The 19,431-nt window shown below is 35.8% G+C and overlaps 1 protein-coding gene across 2 annotated transcripts in view; it reads left to right on the top strand.

The window, feature by feature from the left end:
- The first annotated feature begins 822 nt into the window (after positions 1 to 822).
- Positions 823 to 19,431, top strand: part of OTOA (otoancorin) — a 90,673-nt gene continuing 72,064 nt past the window's right edge. For both annotated transcript variants that reach the window (XM_031941922.1, XM_031941919.1), the window contains exons 1-9: positions 823 to 1,087; positions 8,300 to 8,475; positions 10,145 to 10,236; positions 10,553 to 10,581; positions 10,676 to 10,706; positions 10,826 to 10,853; positions 11,293 to 11,380; positions 12,435 to 12,566; positions 16,406 to 16,641. In XM_031941922.1, coding sequence (XP_031797782.1) covers positions 8,417 to 8,475; positions 10,145 to 10,236; positions 10,553 to 10,581; positions 10,676 to 10,706; positions 10,826 to 10,853; positions 11,293 to 11,380; positions 12,435 to 12,566; positions 16,406 to 16,641 — 695 coding nt within the window. In that variant the 5' untranslated portion in view covers positions 823 to 1,087; positions 8,300 to 8,416. The remainder of the gene's footprint in view (positions 1,088 to 8,299; positions 8,476 to 10,144; positions 10,237 to 10,552; positions 10,582 to 10,675; positions 10,707 to 10,825; positions 10,854 to 11,292; positions 11,381 to 12,434; positions 12,567 to 16,405; positions 16,642 to 19,431) is intronic.

Below are 19,431 nucleotides of genomic sequence, written 5' to 3'. Positions count from 1 at the left end.
GAACTGAAGATTTTTGAGAACAATGTTTTCTACACAGGCCTCTTGAAACTTTTATTAAAAAACAAAGAACTACAAACTGTCATGAAAAAAATGTATCATCACATCACACACATCATATCGTCATTAGATGTATAGAGAACTAGAGGCTTGGAAGAAGGAACTTACAAATATTTCCTTAGATTTGAGTAAAAAGCATGACCATAGCCAGAGCTTTTGAAAACAGATTGCTTATCTTTGCCAAAATAGAAACAATTGCAGGGGAATGTCTGTTTTGGACTGAGCATTTTGATCTTGCTGTGTATAAATCAATGACACTTCAAACATGATGATTGGTTGTAATTTTTATATTTTATCCTTATGTTTTACCTATTTATATTTTACATTACTTAGCAAACATATAATTTAGCCCTTTAAGTGAACTTTATTCTTAAACCGACATGGCAAACACATAGTCCTTGTTTCCAGGACCTCAGTTTCCAAATCTGTGACTTAAGCAAGGACTGATGAAGGTTGGGGATGTTCAGTGATGGATCAGATTATAATCCCATATGGAGTATTTAAGGTTAAGGGGGAAAAGTTACTTCTTGGACCATCCTCCCCAGCTCCTCAGTCTCTATGGGGAATAAGTGGGGGGGATTCTATCAGGCCGGGAGTCTTTCTGCAATAGGAAAAAGTGACAGGGGAGATGTTTCGGGGCGGGGACCTCGGGGAGAGGGACAGGGAGGGGGAGCTCGGTGTGTCAGGTGCTGATTAGGTAGCTGCCCATCCAGGTCCCCTCTCCAGGCATTCGGGCTCAGTACTACTGCTCCGGGAGGATTGGGCAGGTGAGATGCAGGGGTCGGCCGGGGATGGGGCTTTCTCCAGAAGGCACCAGAGGAAAGTTTTGAACTCAATCGCTGGCTAGTGTCCCGAGGGAGAGGGAGGGAGGAGGCTTTTGGCGTGGGGGTCAAGGACATGAGCCCTCCCACTGAGCTCAGGGATTCAGCATCCCAACACTTCTCTCCACACCTGGACTCCTAAGGATCGGCAGGGAGGAGTGAGAAGTGTAGGGGAGACTGGCCTGTTTAATCCACAGAACCAGGAAGAGGTGAGTTTGGAGCATTTGAACCTCAGGCTTCTAGACTCCAAAGCTGGGTGGAATTTCCTCCACTATGGTTGTCTCTTGGTCAATTATAATGGCACTTTGGTAAGAGATGTGATTCTGGGAACTAATGGGGCTGCTGTTTGGTGGGGAGGTTACTTCAGACTTACCGGGGAGCCCGGATCACAGCAAGGTTAGCTTGGAATCAAAACACTGATCATCAGGAAACCGGACTGATTTTGAACCTGGGTTGAACTATGGTAACAATCAACTTCTCTGAATTTCATTTTTCTTCTTCCAATGTGAAATGAGTGGATTGGACTAAAGTAACTCCTAAATCTATGATCTTATGAAAAAAAAAAGCAAATATTTCCTGAATTTTATTAGGTGCAACTGCTTATTTTCTTGGTTTCTATGACCCCTTAAAAGCATCTAATTACATGTGTAAGAGAAAAATGAAATCTACTTAACACCCTGCTAACCTAACCAGATGTTCTGTATTGTGGCATTTTAAAATTTCTCATGGTATTCTAAAGCCCCATGATCCAGAGTAAAGCCTAAGGAAAAAAAATCTCTAAAACATATGCAGAAATATATACATATACTGTGGGGTATTCCCAACTCTCAGCAATCTCCCGTCAGTGTATTTGCAATTATGACAGAAATTAAGTTTGCTCTTTAACTCTACATTCTATAATAAGGAATGTAATGTAGAAAAAACCTTCACAGGAAACACCCCCCCACACACACACATACATACACACATATTCCTCTTTGACTTTGAATTCTCTATTGAAAAGCATATTTTTTTAAAATTCTACTACAAAGTAGGGGAAAGTACAAAGATCATAGGATCTTAAATTTTAAACGGTTGCGCATATAACAATTTGCATTTTCATTGGATTTTAAAGTTTGTAAAGTATTTTCTCTGCAACCATCCTAATGAGATAATTCAAGAATTATTCCTATTTTACAGATGAATAAGCTATGCTTTTGGAGGCTGAGATATTGGTGGTTTCACAGGACAGCCAGAGAATTAGGAAGAATTCAAACTAGTCTTCTGACTCCATGTCCAATATTCTTTATACTGTAACACTTATTGATATATGTTTCATTTTGAAAAAAAAGTTATTTATGCCTGAATGTATTTTTTCAGTATTTTATTTCAGTATAGTAAGGAAATAGGTTGTAATTATGAGGATCACATAAAGACATACATCTAAGATCATATAAAGACATACATTTGAAGTCCATGTTCTGTTTTATTTGTCAAATTTTTATGATTATTTATCATAAAATACTTAATCCTTTTTCCAGCTAATTCCCTAATCCCACATTAATGCAAGTTTCATATGTAAAGGATTTATAGGTAGACAGGTGCTTCATTGATTTAAATTTTATTTTAAAATAAAATATAATTTGATATTTTTTCCCAGTTCAAACTAATATTGGTTTAATGCCATAAACATTGCTATTTGTAATAGTAAACAGAATAGTATTTCACAGATGGTTAATATCTATCTGAGATTACTGGGATTTCCCAAGGTCCTTATTCTGAAAGGGTAATGTTCTTTACTGATGTTTACAACAGCCTCTTCTTTCATGACATTAAACCTCAGCTGACATGTGGAAGAGTCCATTGGTGGTTGATTTAAAACACATCTTTGCAGGAAAATAATACGAATAAGGAACATTATCCTGCACCTGCTTTGACATTTACTGTATTGGATTTTCATTCCTTGCATGGGAAAATCCCTTAATGAGTCACCTACAATTTGTGCAAGGAATAACAAGATAGTAGCCTTTTTTAAGGCTCAGATTTGGCAATATGCTAATTGAGCAGAAGACTGGTTATTTTTTCTAATGGACCTTCATGGGACTTTATAGAGTCATTGTACAAGATATTATAGATACATGTATATAGAGAAAGAAATAGGTATTTTTGAGTATAGCCATATATATTCATTTTCCTTGTTTCATTGAAATGTACACATTTTCTCATGTAGCCACAGAATGACTTTTTTAGTTTAGTTTTTGGTAGAGAAGGAATGGGGAGGTAGGACTGATAAGAAAAACTATCATCTTCCACACAATCATTTTTCTCAGATTTTTTTGGTCTGTTTGTGAATTTCCTAAAAATAGAGTGACCTGAAATGCTTTGAATTAAAACCAAATTCTTCACTGGTAATCTGCTGGAGTTTAGTTTGAATGAATAAATTATGCCTGGTAGAAAGCAATAAAAGCACTTGTTAGTGTAATTTTAAACTCTCCCAGTAAAGTTAATAGGGAGAAAGCAGCAACAAACACAAGAAACCTCATTGTCTGGGAAACTAAATCTTTCTGAATGAGGCCAGTGCCCTGTTGAGCACCCAGTGGAACAGCTGCCCAGGAGATTAAGTGAAATAGAAGGTCAAAAGCAAAAGTTGCATTCTTTTTGTCCCCTTCCTTTTCTTGAGAGTGAGTCTCTCCATCTCATCTAATTTGGGAATTACAGCTACTCTGCAGGGGCCCAATCCCACCACTGATTGACAAAGAACCTTTGAACTTTTCAATTTCTAATTTGGGCTGGTTCACCCCTCTTTAAAGTCCTGATGATTGCCTGTTATTGAGGATTCATTATATTGATCCTGAACTTAGGGTGGACACCTGATCCAGTTCAGAACAATTACAGCTTAGAAATTTCAAACTCTAGTGATCTGGCAGCCTCAATCCTCACCTGACTCCTTCCCAAGGAGAAGGAATTACACCACCATAAACAAATAGGACCACCATAAACAAAAAGTTTCTAGAAAGCACGTGCTTTGGGATCTTTTGGACTCATAAATTACTTGTTGAATGAATTCATGAATAAGACCTTCCCCGTCATTTTATAATTCAGATCTAGAGGATATGCTTCAGGCTTAAAAGAAGTTTTCCATCCATTTTATCATTCAACACTTCTAGTTTTAGGAGTGCAATCAAATTAAAATAATTGTTTTCAAACCAACTTCTGGAAACTCTGCTTGCATAGATAGTAGGTAGAGCAGAGCAAATAAAGCTTTGTGGTCAAATTCTGTTCTAACACTTTCATCCTCTGTAAAAACCATTTAAAATACTTAAAATACATGCGGACATTATGTATCAGGCTTCAAGGCCATGGAGGGTTATCACACAGAAGGCTGGTGGCCAACTATTTTCTACTTGGTGAAATCAAAGAAGATAAGCTTAAATTGCAGTATGGAGGAATTAGGTCAGCTTTAAGGAAGATTGTTAGACCCTACAGTGGTAAGAGAAAGGAATTGGTGTTCCCCTGAAGGTCGTTAAAAAGAAAAAATTATTTGTGTAAAAAGAAACATTCTGATATCTTCTCAGTAGTGTTTTGTTCTAGCTTTGATCCTTTTTTCTTTTTTTAAAAAATAGTTCTTTTTTATTTAAAATGAAATACGAAGAAAAAACAAAATGGAAAAAGGAAAGATAGAAAAGGAAAATAAAAAACAAAACAGAAAAAGACAAAACATTGTCCTGTGCCCAGCAGAACATCAGAGAGGATTCAGAATATTTAACAATAAATTTTCATTTCAAGAAAGTATATACAATAATAAAAGAGATTATATATTCATGACTGTCCGTCATTTCTTTGATTTCTTTTAAGTTAAACTTTTGTTTTCTGCTGTGCACTTTTTACTTTATTCTCTTTTTTCCCCTTTCATCCTCCTTATCTTCCCCAAACAAGTTACTGTCAAACATGGATACACACACACACATTCATACACACACCCACATACATACATACATATATCTATAACATACATACATACATATATACACCTAGCTCTGTTTCTTCAGAAAGAGCAAACATACTAACACTTTTAGTTACAGAGCAGCTGCCATATGCATTTGTGAAGGAATTTTCCTTTCCAGGAATATACATTAGTGAAGTTACGTGTTCTATAAGAAGACAGACACAGAAAGATAGAGACAGAAGGAGAAAAGGAGGAGAGTTCTTTTTAAAATTGAGAAGGCAAACAATATGATATCACTTATACATGTGAAACCATTCAAAACATTTCCATATTAGCTATGTCACAAAAATGCCAGAAAAACAAAGTGAAAAAATTGTACTTCAAATTTGCCCTCATAGTTGATCAGTACTGAGATTTCTAATTGAGAGAAGAGATATGCATTTCCAATGGAGCAGTAATGAACTGAACCAGCTACGCCCAGAGAAAGAACTCTGGGTGATGACTAAAAAGTATTACATTGAATTCCCAATCCTTATATTTATGCCCACCTGCATTTTGGATTTCCTTCACAAGCTAATTGTACAATATTTCAGAGTCTGATTCTTTTTGTACAGCAAAATAACGTTTTGGTCATGTATACTTATTGTGTATCTAATTTATATTTTAATATATTTAACATCTACTTAATTTTAATATATAATTAATTTAATAAATAATAAATAATTAATAAATAAATTTAATAATAAAATTAATTAATTTAATATATTTAACATCTTGCCATCTGGGGGAGGGGGTAGGGGAAAGAGGGGAAAAACTGGAACAAGAGATTTGGTAATTGTTAATGCTGTAAAATTACCCATGCATATAATCTGTAAATAAAAGGCTATTAAATAAATAAAAAAAAAGAAAGAAAAAAAAGAGAGAAGGGATATGACATGTTATGCCTCAGTTTCCCTGCCTTACTTTCCCTGGTAGCAATCCCCCCTTCCTGGCCATTAGGACTGAGATAATTAGAGCTGGGAGCCCTGACCACTAGCATTCCAAAGAGTCCTAAACCTCCAGATGGCTTGTCTCAAGATAGGTGGGCATATCTCCTATCTCAGACATCCTGGCTCCTAGAATTTGTGATCCTTCTTACCCCCAACCTGTCAGAACTGAATTTATGGTCCTTTCCTGGAAGTTCCCACTCACCAGTGCTCTATTCCTCCCTGTCTTTGTTTCCCTGATTGCTGGAACCCTATAAGAGTCTCTCGAATCCTTCATTCCTTGCTGGATACTTGGAGACAAGAATCTGATTCAGGCAGCTGGGGTCAAGATGGATCCTGTTTTGCTCCCAGTCTAAACTCTCCCTCTAATAAAATATTAAAACCCTCTCTAATCTCTATCTTGACTCAGTTTCTCTGGCATTACATTCAGCTTTCTTCAAATACTTAAAAGTGTAGTGGGGGGCTCAACCCAGGAAACATGCTCGGATTTGAACTGAATTCCTCTAGCCATTTCAGGGACACGAGCTCAGAGTAGAAGGACTTTGGAACGATACAAGCAATTTTTGGTCCTATCAGCAGGCTTCCTCTTGGAGGATGGGATGGAACAGCAATCCTGTCATGCATATTTTCAGCATTTGAGACATCTCATTAATTTAAGAGGAACAGAGCCCTTGACTCCCTCAATCAGAGCTGACAGGCTTCAAGTGGTGCTTTCTGCCTTTTCAGACATGAGCAGTGACAGAAGGATGAGCCAAACAATAACTCCAAAGGACTTTGGGACCTCATCTCCAGATTGCTGTTTAGTCACCTATGTTCCAGAAAAACAAACAAACAAACAAACAGAAGCAGCAGCCTGAACCTGAAGTTCAGGCTCAGGCTGACATAAGCCAAACATATGTCTGCTGCAATGTGTGAACAGCTTCCACAATTGTGACAGATATACCACGGAATGTCCCTGAGAGTTTCCACTGATGGGAGCAGAGAGAGAATCAGAGGAGCAGTCACATCTATTAAAGTCTGCTTTGTGGGCCACGCTTGTATGATTGAGGAGCTAAGTCCACACTTATTGCAGGGGAGGGCTTTTGCTACAAAATTCTGTATGTGATAGAGAAAAAAAAATCATATTTATTCATTTTAGCCACAAAAAGAACTAAAAGTAATAGGAAGTAATTGTAAGAGGAAAATTTAGACTTGATATGTCCCCCCCCCAAAAAAAAATCTCCTACTTGTTTTTGTTGTTTGTCCTTTGTTTTCAGAGGATAAAAGGTAAAATAAACTACTTAAGTGATAGTAGTAGCTACTCCCTTATTGGAAGCCTTCCAGTAAAAGCTGGATTTATCTGATGGATCATAGCTAGCAATCTTTTAGGGAGTATGATCTTTGATCTTTCCACTCAAATTCTGGGCTTCTGGAGTTGCCCTTCATTCAGTAAGCATGGTGAAGTGTATGGGAAATGAAGGGAATATAATATATAATCTTTTCTTAAAGAGAACTTATAATCTAATTGAGATATTTTTATTTAATTTTAAAAAATTATTGACAAAATTAATATAATATCCAGCATTTATGTAATTTTTTTGGTAATTCATAAAATGCCTTTTTTACCCATTTGATTCAAACAATAATCCTGTGAAGTAAATGCTATCATTATCTCTATTTTACAAACAGGGAAATGAGACTGAGTTTAAGTGAGTTGATCAGAGTAATATGGCTAAAAATATCTAAGGCAAGATTCAAATTCAAATCTTCTTGATAATTTCTACCTGCTGTGTGACTTTTCTAGGCTACTTTTTCTTATCTGTAAAATGAGAGAATCAGAGAATTTCTAGTGTTCCAAACTCTAATTCTGATGATTTCTGATTTTCTATATAACATTTCTATCTAACTTCCACTTGTGAAAGATAACAATATAAAACTTAAGAATCAGATAACAAAATAATAATAATACAATGAACACCAATCTAGGGCTGCTGAGTGACCCATTGGATAGAGTGCCAGACCTGGAATCTGAAAGATCTGAGTTCAAATACAATTTTAGATACTTATCTGTGTGATCCAGGACAAGTCACTTAACCCTATTTGCTTCAGTTTCTTCATGTGGAAAGTGAGCTGGAGAAAGAAATGGCAAATCACTCCAGTATCTTTGAACATAAAACCCTTAATGCGGTCACAGAGAGTCAGTCACAACTGAAACAAGTGAATTAAAAAACCGTAAATCTATGTAGCACTTTTAAGATTTGTCAATGTACTCTTACAATATTGGAGCAAAGAGTTCCTGCAGGGGAATAGTGTGAAATAAGGTTGGACAGATAAAGTAGAACCTAATTATAAAGGGTTTTAATTGTCAAGCTGACGATTGATTGATTGATTTGCATTTCATTCTGAAGGTGACAGATGACACTGAAAGATTTTGAGCAGGGAATTGACATAATACCTTTCAGGAAGATTAATGTGGTGACAGTGTTCAGATCATTCACATAGTTTAATTTGCTCTTCTCTGTAATTCTCAGGTCTGTCAGCGTTCTATTCCACGGGCGAGGGTGCAGCCTAAGGCATAGAAGAGACGTCTCTAGGCTGGTTCAGCGTGTCCTCACTCAAATAAAAGGCAACTTCGGAGAGCCACATTGATGGATGAGGACTTATCCACTGCTAGCAGCAAATTCTATTGGCTTGATTTACTTAATAGGTTGGTACCCTCTGTAGACTTTGTGTATTAAATGAGGAAACTAGACTAGATTATCTCTAAGGTCTCTCCCAGCTTTCAATCCTGTGAACCCATGAAAATTCAAGATTAGGTGTGATAAAAATAAAAAGATAGCACACTCTTAGCCCTTATGGGTGATCATTCTTTGAGAGCAGGTAAGCCTCAAAGTAAACTGAGATAATGACTACCATGAATTAGAGAGCATAATTGTAGTGGTCACTTAAGATTACATTTATTGAGCTGTGTGAGCCACATTTAGTTCCATGGTGATTTTTATGTAGTTTATTTTTGTTTGCTAAAGCAATTGGGGTTAAGTGACTTGCCCAGGATCACACAGCCAGGAAGTGTTAAGTGTCTGAGATCAGATTTGAACTCAGGTCCTCCTGACTTCAGGGCTGGTGCTCTATCCATTGCACTATCTAGCCGCCCCAATTTTTATTTTTTTATTTTAATTTTATTTTAATTTTTTCATAATTATAACTTTTTATTGACAGAACTCATGCCAGGGTAATTTTTTACAACATTATCCCTTGCACTCACTTCTGTTCCGATTTTTCCCCTCTCTCCCTCCACCCCCTCCTCCAGACGGCAAGCAGTCCTATACATGTTAAATATGTCACAGTATATTCTATATATGTGTGCAGATACAATATTTGTGTGCAGAACCAAACAGTTCTCTTGTTGCACAGGAAGAATTGGATTCAGAAGGTAAAAATAACCTGGGAAGAAAAACAAAAATGCAAACAGTTTACATTCCACCCTGATTTTTATATAGTTTTTTAAAAAACTATATTACCTTCAAAATGTTTAAGATCTCTAAGGAAGACAGGAATTATCTAACACACGATTTAATTTATCCATTAAAAACTAAATTGCTAATGAGGTGATTCAGGCCAATTTCAATGGACTTCTGATGGAAAAAGCCATCAGCATCTAGAGAGAAGACTATGGGGATTGAGTATGAATCACAACATAGTATTTTCATCTTTTTTTGTTATTTGCTTGCTTTTTTTCTTTCTTATTTCTTTTTCCTTTTTGAACTGATTTTTCTTGTGCCCCATGATAAATGTGGAAATATATATAGAATCGCATATTTAACATATATTGGATTGCTTGCTGTCTAGGGGAAGGAATGGGGAAAGGGAGGGAGAAAAATTTGGAACCCAACATTTTGCAAAGGTTAATGATGAAAACTATCTTTGCATATATTTTGAAAATAAAAAGCTATTATTAAAAAAAAAACTAAGTTGCTGAATACTCACAAATTTTACATAGGAAATCAGAAATCATAGGAATTAATGTGAGGGACATTAGAGTTCCTCTAGTCTCTCATTTTATAAATAAGAAAAAAGGCTGAGAAAGGACTGCCCAAGTCACAAAGTAGCTAACTAGCCAAGCTGGGGTTTGAACCTAGGTAAGCTGCCTCCAAAAGCAACTTTTTTTTTTCCCTATAGCTATATATTTGCATAAACATATAAATGTACTTATGATTAAATCTAGCTATGTTAAAATTTTAAAATCTCACTATTGTTATAAAAGTTTAAAGGGCACATGATTTTTTTTTTTGAAATTCTTTCATTTGCCTTCATAATTTTCTTTCTTTGTTTCCTCTTGCAAACCCAAATGTCTCTTTTAACTGAATCAACTACAGGATAATGTTCAGCGAACTCAGAATTTATTTCCTGCTTCTTTTCTTGATGGGCCATTCAGTGGCAGCTTTGAGATCTCCAAATTCTAGGCAGGGTAAGTCCTGAAGGAAAAGTGATTTTTCATGCATTGGAAAACTTCTGTGAAATATATTGTAATAAGTTTAGATCAATTTAGGTACATGATATTCTAAGATGGGAGAGATATTTATGTCTAGGTTATAATTCAAATTTTCAGAGTTATTTTAAATGTCTCATTCTATGTACAGGTTGGTATTCATGGTGATAATTTATCAAGAATTACCCATATATGTCATTTCTTGCTCTTCATTTATGGTACTCTTGTATTTTAGAAGGTCGGATAATCTAACTTTAGTTACATGCTCACTGGATTTTTTTTTTTAAAAAAACAGATTTGCATCCATTACTGCAGAAAATGGCAGTGAGTATTCAATCTTCTTTTAATCAAAATTCCTTCTACCGTAACACCCTAACATTGGGGGATAATATTTGACTTTATCTCTTGTGCCTTCTAGGAAGAAATAATAGAGGGAAGATATCTGAATGGTAATATGTTCCATAGGATCTTGCTTGCTTCTCATTATGGTTTCAAATATAATTGCAACATTGATCTCTCTGTGGTGATTCAGTTTTAAGCTGTCTTTCTATTTTATTTCCCCATATAGCTCTTCTGGATTTGATCCAGTTTCAGAGGTAATACAAAGAATACAAGGTTCTACATATTCCAGAGCATTCTTTTAAGAACCGTAGGTTTGGGAGAGAAGGGTGAGGTTGGTATGGGTTAATGCCTTTCACAGAATGTGGAATATTATGGGAACTTATATATTTTTAATAATAGTCACAAAATAAAATCATAGATTTGGGATTGTAATGAACCCCCCAAACAAGATTTTCCTTAAATTAAAAGGCTTTCATATTAAATTTGGTGGATTATGATTATATTATTGAATATTTGGAAATTATTATAATTAAAATTATCATCATTATTTTCACCTCTTATGGTATTCTACTACCAACTTACTTATTTTCATTGCCCATATTGTCCACATTCCTGTTTCCCATTAACTCTGACAGTCAGTAACTGACCACAGCAAATCCTTAACCTGTATCTCCTTTCTGTTTCCAATTAAAGTTCTAATGTGTGGACATCGGACTTATCCCAAAGACTCATGGCCTATTTTCATTCACGAAACGTTGCTTTTACTGTAAGCAGTCTTCAGGTTTGTGCAATCTTACTTTCAAGACATAGTCACATCACTGGACCTATTTCTTTTTGAAATTTTTTTGACTGCTGCTGTCATTAGAATTATTTCCTGAGCTCTCAATCTGGCTTCCCACAGCCTCAGAAAAACTCTTATAGAACTTTTCATGATGATCCATGATGACTGAAATCAGTCAATCAACAGGCATTGATTTAGCACCTATTATGTTCTAGACATTGTGCCAACCTATAGGGATACAAATGCAGAAGTGAGACAATCTTTTTTCTCAAGGAGCTTACATTCTAACTGGGGAATGTAACACAGAGCATCTCCTTCTCTCTGCTGACTTTTTCCTACAGGGGGAAATAGCTAGGGGAGGATTTTCTGGGCACTCCCTTTGAGAGTAGTATTTTCTGATTAGATAAAAAAAAAGTTTTGGTCTTTTTTGGTAGTTTCATTTTCATACATACATTTTCATACATTCATTTCATACATACCATCATTTTAGATGGTAAACTCTCTGACACATACTATTTTCTTTGTGCCATCCTATGAGAACAAGAAGGGGAGGGATGGAAAAATGGGAGAATGACCTAAAAGAGAAATTACTTAAAGGCCAATATTCTGTGTGTTTGTATTCTGACTTTAACACTTGTAAATAGCACAGCTAGCTTTCTTGGCTATTGCCAAGGAATCCAAAACAGAAACCTCTGCGATATGAGAGTCCCTCCCCAGAAAACCCAGGAAGAATGAGGTGGCCTGTTTAAATTCAGATTCAAAATAGTCTCCCAAGGAGTGACCATGTCACCTAGAAAGACCACAGTATCCTGCTTCCTGGTCCCAAGGAAAAGGGATTCATGTTTGCTTTCTCTAATTCCCTGTATCTCTTGTTGGCATCATGTGACAGAGACTCTAAGGTAGCCCCTGAAATGTTTGGCAGCCCTCAATGGCTTTGTGCTTTCTTTAAATGGAAGCCTCTGGGGAAACTGAAAAGCAGGGCCACTCACCAAACAATCTAAAAGGCATCCTTGCATCCGCCCTGCGTCAATTTGCTTTTACCCTTTATTCTCAGGCTACCATGGAAAATTACCTAGAGAATCTTCTGTATCAGCCCCAGAAGCTGCTGGCAGATTTCCGACACACGGATGACCAGCAATTCCGGACTGCCATGAAATGCCTGTTTGAAGACAAAAAGAGCCGATTGGTAAGGAGGCCTTAGCATTGTGGATCTGGACCTGTAGATAGAGAGGAGTCAGGTCCTTAAAACTACTGAGTCTACCTCAGCACCAGCAATGCTGCAGGCAACCAATACGCTTTTATTATTAAGTATCCACTATGAACCAGGCATTGTGCTAAATGGTAGACAAATACATAACTGACCCAATTCTTGTCTTAATCCTTAAGGGAATAATGCATGTCAAATGCCTTCTGCTTTTCCTATCTGAGAATATCCAAGAAGAAATAGTTCCTGAGTTTAATAAAAGGGTGTTTCCCTCTTTGCCCTGTACTCAGAAACCAAAAAGTACCAGAACTCTGATAAGAAATAGAATAAGGATAGAAAAAAGAAAGGAAACTTTACCATCTCTAATTCATTCAAAAATAATTTGTAAATGATTTTCTTATAGGCAAAAAGAAGTGAGTGAGTGTGAGGGTCCTTGGGACTCAGAAAGACAGGATTTGGAAAGATTTCCTATATTGGAGGCAGGTGTTGAAGAGGGTATTTGGCCAGTCAGATTTTGAAAAGCATCTTTAAGATGTGCCTGACTATTCTGTAATGAAGATCATCTTCATTCATCACAGATAACTCCAGAAATTAGTTAGCTGAAAATGATTCAGTTTTTCTCTAAATACATTGTGGTAATGATTGTGTAAGACTAATGCTTAATAATAATTCACTTATTCTTATCAGATAAACAAAAGGCAAAATAAAAGTTCCACACAAGGCAAAATTAGTTGACTTCAGAACTGGCTAATGGGAAGACAATATAAGATGTTCTAAAGTTCAAACCATATTTTCTTTTCTCCTACTTAATAGTATTTCTTTCCCAATTGCATGTAAAGATGGTTTTAAATATTCATCTTATAAGATTTTGAACTCCTAATTTTTCCCCTTTCCCCTCTCCCTCCCCTCCTCTTTCCCAAGACAGCAAGCAATCTAACAGAGATTATATATGTATAATCATTTTAAACATATTTCTATGTTAGTCATGTTGTGAAAGAAAAATCAGAACAAAAGAGAAAAACTTCAGAAAGAAAAAAAACCAAATTAGTGAAGATAGTATACTTCATTTTGCAGTCTTCATAGTTCTTTCTCCGGATGTGGATAGCATTTTCCATCACAAATTTTTTGGAATCGTTGGGAATCACTATATTGCTAAGAAGAGCTAATTCCATCATAAGTGATCATCACACAATGTTGCTATTGTGTACAGCATTTTCTTGGTTCTGTTCACTTCACTCAGCATTAGTTCGTGTAAGTCTTTCCAGGATTTTCTGAAATCAGCTTGCTTATCATTTCCTATAGAACAATACTATTTCATTGCAGCATAACTTATTAATCCATTCCCCAACTGACTCAGTTTTCACTTCCTTGCCATCACAAAAAGAACTGCTAAAAATATTTTTATACATTGGTCCTTCAAAATATATTTACTCAAAAATTCTTGAATACTGTTATCATGGTCTATAAGTAACACTCTGTTGCCAAAGAAATAAATTACAAATTACAAAATTCCAAGCAAGATCAATTTATTAGCAAAGTATGAATTTGCCAATAAATAGGGTCTCAGCCTCCTCAGTTGGTTAAGATCCTGAATAAAGACTGACATCATTTTTGTAGGGAAAAAGGAGGTATATCCAAAAACTAGAAGACATCATCATAAATAACAATATGATTAGGAAAACAATATGATTGCTTATAAAGCCAGTGACATCATAGAAGGGTAAAACAATATGAGTGACTGGAAATCAGGAATGTGATCCTAACAACAATCCTGCCCTTCATCTTGTCACTAGAAAATGCTGATTAAAAGAGTCCATCTGCAAGAATAACTAATGGTATATAGATAACAGAATTCCTCTGGTGACATAAGAACATATGGTATTATAGAAATAACAAATTTCCTTTTAATTAAAGTGATTTATAGTGCAACTGAACTTTTAAACTTCACTCAGAGAAGGAAAACTGAACCTCTGAATCTATATAAGCTTCTGAATTTACCTCAAAGACAAAGAAACAGAACTTAGGCAGTTAAACAAAATGGCAGCAGTGGTACAGAATAGAATCAATAACAAAATGGAATCAGTAGAATCAATTTCTCAAACCTTAATCATCAATCAACAAGCATTTAATTCTGTGCTAAATACCAGGCACTGTCCTAGGTGCTAGAGGTACAAAGACAAAAAGAAAAAAATTCCCTCAAGGAGGAGAAATAGTGCTACTGATGAACAATGGCCAACCAATGGAAAATGGGTTCTCCCTGGCCTCTGTGATAAAGATCTGTTTAAGTCTCAAACTACATGCTCCAAATAGAGGAAGAATAGAGTGAGAGCAGGAGTTTTCTCTCCCTTTAAAATGTTCTGAGTTCCCCATTCTCTCTATTAAAGAAGCTGCTAGAAGGGATAGGGCAAAGCTTTACTTATTTCCTCACACTGACTCCCTGAGGTAACTCTTGTGTCACATATATCCATGTGTACTGCAGCTGCCTTATACTCAGGGCTGGAGAGCCCACTGTTAAATTTTATTGTAAATATTTAAACCTCAAAAATCAGCAAACTACAAACAAGGGCTTGATTTATTTTTTGATTGACTGACTAGATTTCAGAAAATGATGATGAAAATGTTATGTTGTATAGGGAGAGTTGGTTATTAAACATTTAGTTGCACACATGTGTCTATAAAAAGAAAGCCTTAGCTGGAGCTGTCAGGAAAGGTTTCCTTTGAAACCTGACATTTGAGCTGAGTTTTGAAGGAAGCCAAGTATTCCACGGGGCAGAGGTGAAGATGGAGTGCATTCCAGGCTTGGAAGATGGTTAATTCAAATGCATGGACATAGGAAATGGTTTGTTGTGTCAGGAACTAGCAAACCAGTTTTATTTAGTTCAATCAGTTAACCAACACTTATTAAATGCCTTCTATGTGCCAAGCACTGTGCTAAGTGATGGGCATGTGAAAAGAGACAAAAGACCATCCCTTGCCCTGGAAGAACTCAAAATCTAATGTGGAAGACAAGAAGCAAACAAGTCCAAGGCTAAATAGATCCAGGTTCTGAAGGACTTCAAATGAGCCTCTTGTGTTATTCTTAAGAATAGATGCTGGTAAGATAATTGTATAAATATGTATTGAATTTAACAATTTTTTTTCTTTTTTTTATTATAATAGCTTTTTATACAAAATATATGCATGGGTAATTTTTCAGCATTGATCCTTGCAAAAACTTCTGTTCCAACTTTTTTTCCCCTCCTTCCCTCTACCCCCTCCCCTAGATGGCAGGTAGACCATGTTAAATATGTTAATGTATATGTTAAATACAATATATGTATATATATTTATATAGTTATCTTGGGATTTAACATATATTTTAATATATTTAACATATATTAGATTACTTGCCATCTAGGGGAGAGGGTAAGAGGAGGAAGGGGGAAATTTGGAACACAAGGTTTTGCAAGGGTCAATGTTGAAAAATTATCTATGAATAATTTGAAAATAAAAAGCTTTAATAAAAATTTTTTAAAAACTTAAATGAGCTAGTAATTGTAAAGGGCTTAGCATAGTGCTTAGCACAGAGTAAGTACTAAATAAATGTTAGCTATTATTATATAATTTTTGTAAAATGCCTAGTACAGTGTCAGGTTTATAGTAGACACTTATTAAATGTTTATTCTCTCAAAAAAATAGATGCTGGTAGAGCTGAGATATCTCTAAGTCAAGCTGCATTGATTTTCATCCCACAAAGTATTGTTTCCCCAAAGGTTCTGATCCAACTGAAGAAAACACACCAAAAGCCAATAGGCCACTCCTCTCTCTCTTGTTTTCTGCAGGAGCTGGACGACATAGTGATTGATCTGGAGGGAATCCAGAACCTTGCCTTGCAGACACCAGGGGTGAACCGAACTCTGTTCCTCATCACCCTAGAGAAATGCTTCCTGGTTATGAGTTCCATTGAATGTGTGGATATATTAGGCCGAGTGCTAAGGGTTTCCCCTGGGAACTTTCTCCAGCCAGAGATCATTGGGAACCTTCCCAGGAACCTTCAGGAAGACTCTTTTAAGAATTTGTGAGTGTCTTGTAGTTTCTTTCAGCTGATGGTCTTGGGAATAAAAAAAAGATAAAGCATCTATTAAGCACTTAACTATTTATTTACCGCCACAGTGCTAAATGCTAAAGATACACATCTACAAGCAAAGAAGACACTTTTTCTCAAGGAGCTTGTGTTATAATGGAGGATGATAATAGAAAAAAGGACACTTCAAAAGTAGGGGGTGGAGCAGAGTAGCAATTTGGAAATGGCTGAAAAGTGACCTGGTATCTCAAAAAGTACAGTTATCTCTTCCACATTGAGGGGTGAAGGCATATGGTATAGCAGCTTCCCCCACCTGGAAAATCCATATACAATTTTTTGCCTTGTCTTCGTATTAAAGAACTCTGAAGATTTTCTTTTTGTTTTATGGGTATTTGGAGTAAAACTTGGGTTGATATTATACAATATTATCCATATATTTCATACATTTCTGAATTTCTAAGCCTTTTCTGTGTCATTTGGTAGCTTTAATATGTCATCTGTGGCTTCCATAAAACTCCCCCAAAATTCCCATTTAATTTCTTATACCAACCTTAGGTATATAGAAATCACAAAGCTGTAATGTGGAAGGGCTAGCTGTAAAGTGAAAGCACATTTGTCAGTGCCCAGCATGACAGAGGCAAAGTCCAAGACTCTGGTGAGAAAGAAATGAGTTTCATAGTGGGGAACATAGCCTAGGTAGGAAGTGAATTTTGAAGGAGGTTGAATTAGGATTGGAAAGGGCACTGAATTTGCAAGAGATTTCAGTAAAATTTTTAAGCTGAAACACAGTATGGATTTAATGGAAAGTTCCTGTCCATACTTAGACCTTATGCTACTAACATCATGAGTAGGTTATATCTTTGGAGTTATTTTCATGGTTGTGATGATTCATGATCTATTATCAGTTCTCAATTATCAGAGACTTGAATGGGACTGAGTGTTCAAACCTATGGGACTGAGAATGAACATAATATGATTCTAGTCTCATTACCACGGTTATAACAGAGGAGGTAATACCTTCATGCACTTGTTAAGCACCCATTATGTACAAAGCTTTGTCTTCACTAAGAATAATGGCATCTAAGGTGTTGTTGCTTTTCAGTCATGTCCAGCTCCTTATGACACGATTTGGGATTTTCTTGGCAAATATCTTGGAATGGCTTTCCATTTCTTTCTCCAGCTCATTTGACAGATGAGGAAACTGAGGCAAACAGGATTAAGTGATTTGCCCAGGCCCCACAACTGTTAAGTGTCTCAGACTTTATTTGAACTTGCAAGGAAGAATCTTCCTGGCTCTCTATCCATAGTTCTTGCCTTTGGAAGCTTACAATTAAGGAAGAAGGGAAGTCATATAATGACTTAACAAAGTTCAAACAATTGATCCTTAGAATGCAAAGGCTTTGTAAAAGTACAGAAAATCAGTTTATTTTTGTAGGTACACCCAATAGTTTATGATAGGTGAATCCTGCCATCTTACCTGCCTCATATAATTGCTGCTTCCGGGAGTATATCAGTGATGGGAAAGGCTTCCAAACAGCCCTGTTACTAGGGCCCTGTCATTCCTAACAGGTTCCAGCTGCTTTGGGCTTTCTTTAAATAGAGGCCTGTGAGAGAAATATAATCTTGTCACTATTTCCTTAACAAATTCAAACCTAAATTATCTTGAATTCCAGCCTAGGATAGCTGAATAGATGAAGTTTTATTGCACTTAGAATTTTTTTTTTTTTTTGTGATGCAGAGAAATAGAGGAGAACTTGTTTCTACCATGGTGTCCTACCCAGAATAAGGGCTCAGGAACAAGTTCTAGACAAAATTACAAAATAGATATAATTAATCTAGAACTCATGGAACTTTATAGCTCTCCTGGATCTTAAAGATCATGTTGTCCAATCATGTCAGGTCCCTATCCCATTTTACAAGTGAGTAAAACTGAGGTCCAGAATGAGGCCATGATTTGTCTGTAGTCGTATAGGTAGTAAATGATGGAACTTGGATTTGAAACCAGCTCTTCTGTCTTATTATAGATTTTTTCTACATTGACTCTTCCAGAACTATGCTATTCTGTTCCTTTTTCCTTTTCTGGAAGATTGCCCTTCCTGATTTCCCTTAGGTGGTCAGTATCTACATAAATACATTCCTCTACTCAAAGCCTAATTTCAGTAAAGGATCTGAAACTCATTTACACTGGAGGAATAAATAACTGATCAGTTTAAAGTATTTCTCTTGGAGGAGAAAAATGAATTCTTTCTGTTGAAGCCTACTTTTATATTCACTACCCTTCTAAGTTTCCTATATCTGTTTGCATACCTGCTCTTTTTTTTCCCATTAAGACATCATACAATTTTGGACAAGTCAATTTCCCTCTGAATCTCAGTTTCCTTGACAGTACAATATCTCTAAGATCCCTTCATATTTTATATTCAATAAACTGATGTACTTATTTAAAACTTATTATTATTAAATATTATATAAAATTATCTTATTATTTTATATATCATATATTATTTATACATTTATTGTTAAATGTTATATCAAATAATAATAATTATTAATTATTATTGTTAAAAACACATAGCTTACAATCAAATGGGGGATGACATAAAAAAGGAGAGAATACTCAGCATGGAGGTCATGATGTAGTACTATAGGGAGATGGAAAATATTGAGGTGGTTGCCCTAAGCACAGTGTTTAAAAGGAGGATCTTCAATATCCACTCTCCTTTCTAATCAGAGTGGGAAATGAATCACCATCTTTTTCTTTCTCTAATTGACATTTATTTCTGT

This window comes from Sarcophilus harrisii, chromosome 1, assembly GCF_902635505.1.
Source record: "Sarcophilus harrisii chromosome 1, mSarHar1.11, whole genome shotgun sequence".
NCBI classification, from domain to species: domain Eukaryota; kingdom Metazoa; phylum Chordata; class Mammalia; order Dasyuromorphia; family Dasyuridae; genus Sarcophilus; species Sarcophilus harrisii.
Note: the sequence above shows the minus strand (reverse complement) of the source record. Positions and strands in the feature narration are given on the sequence as shown.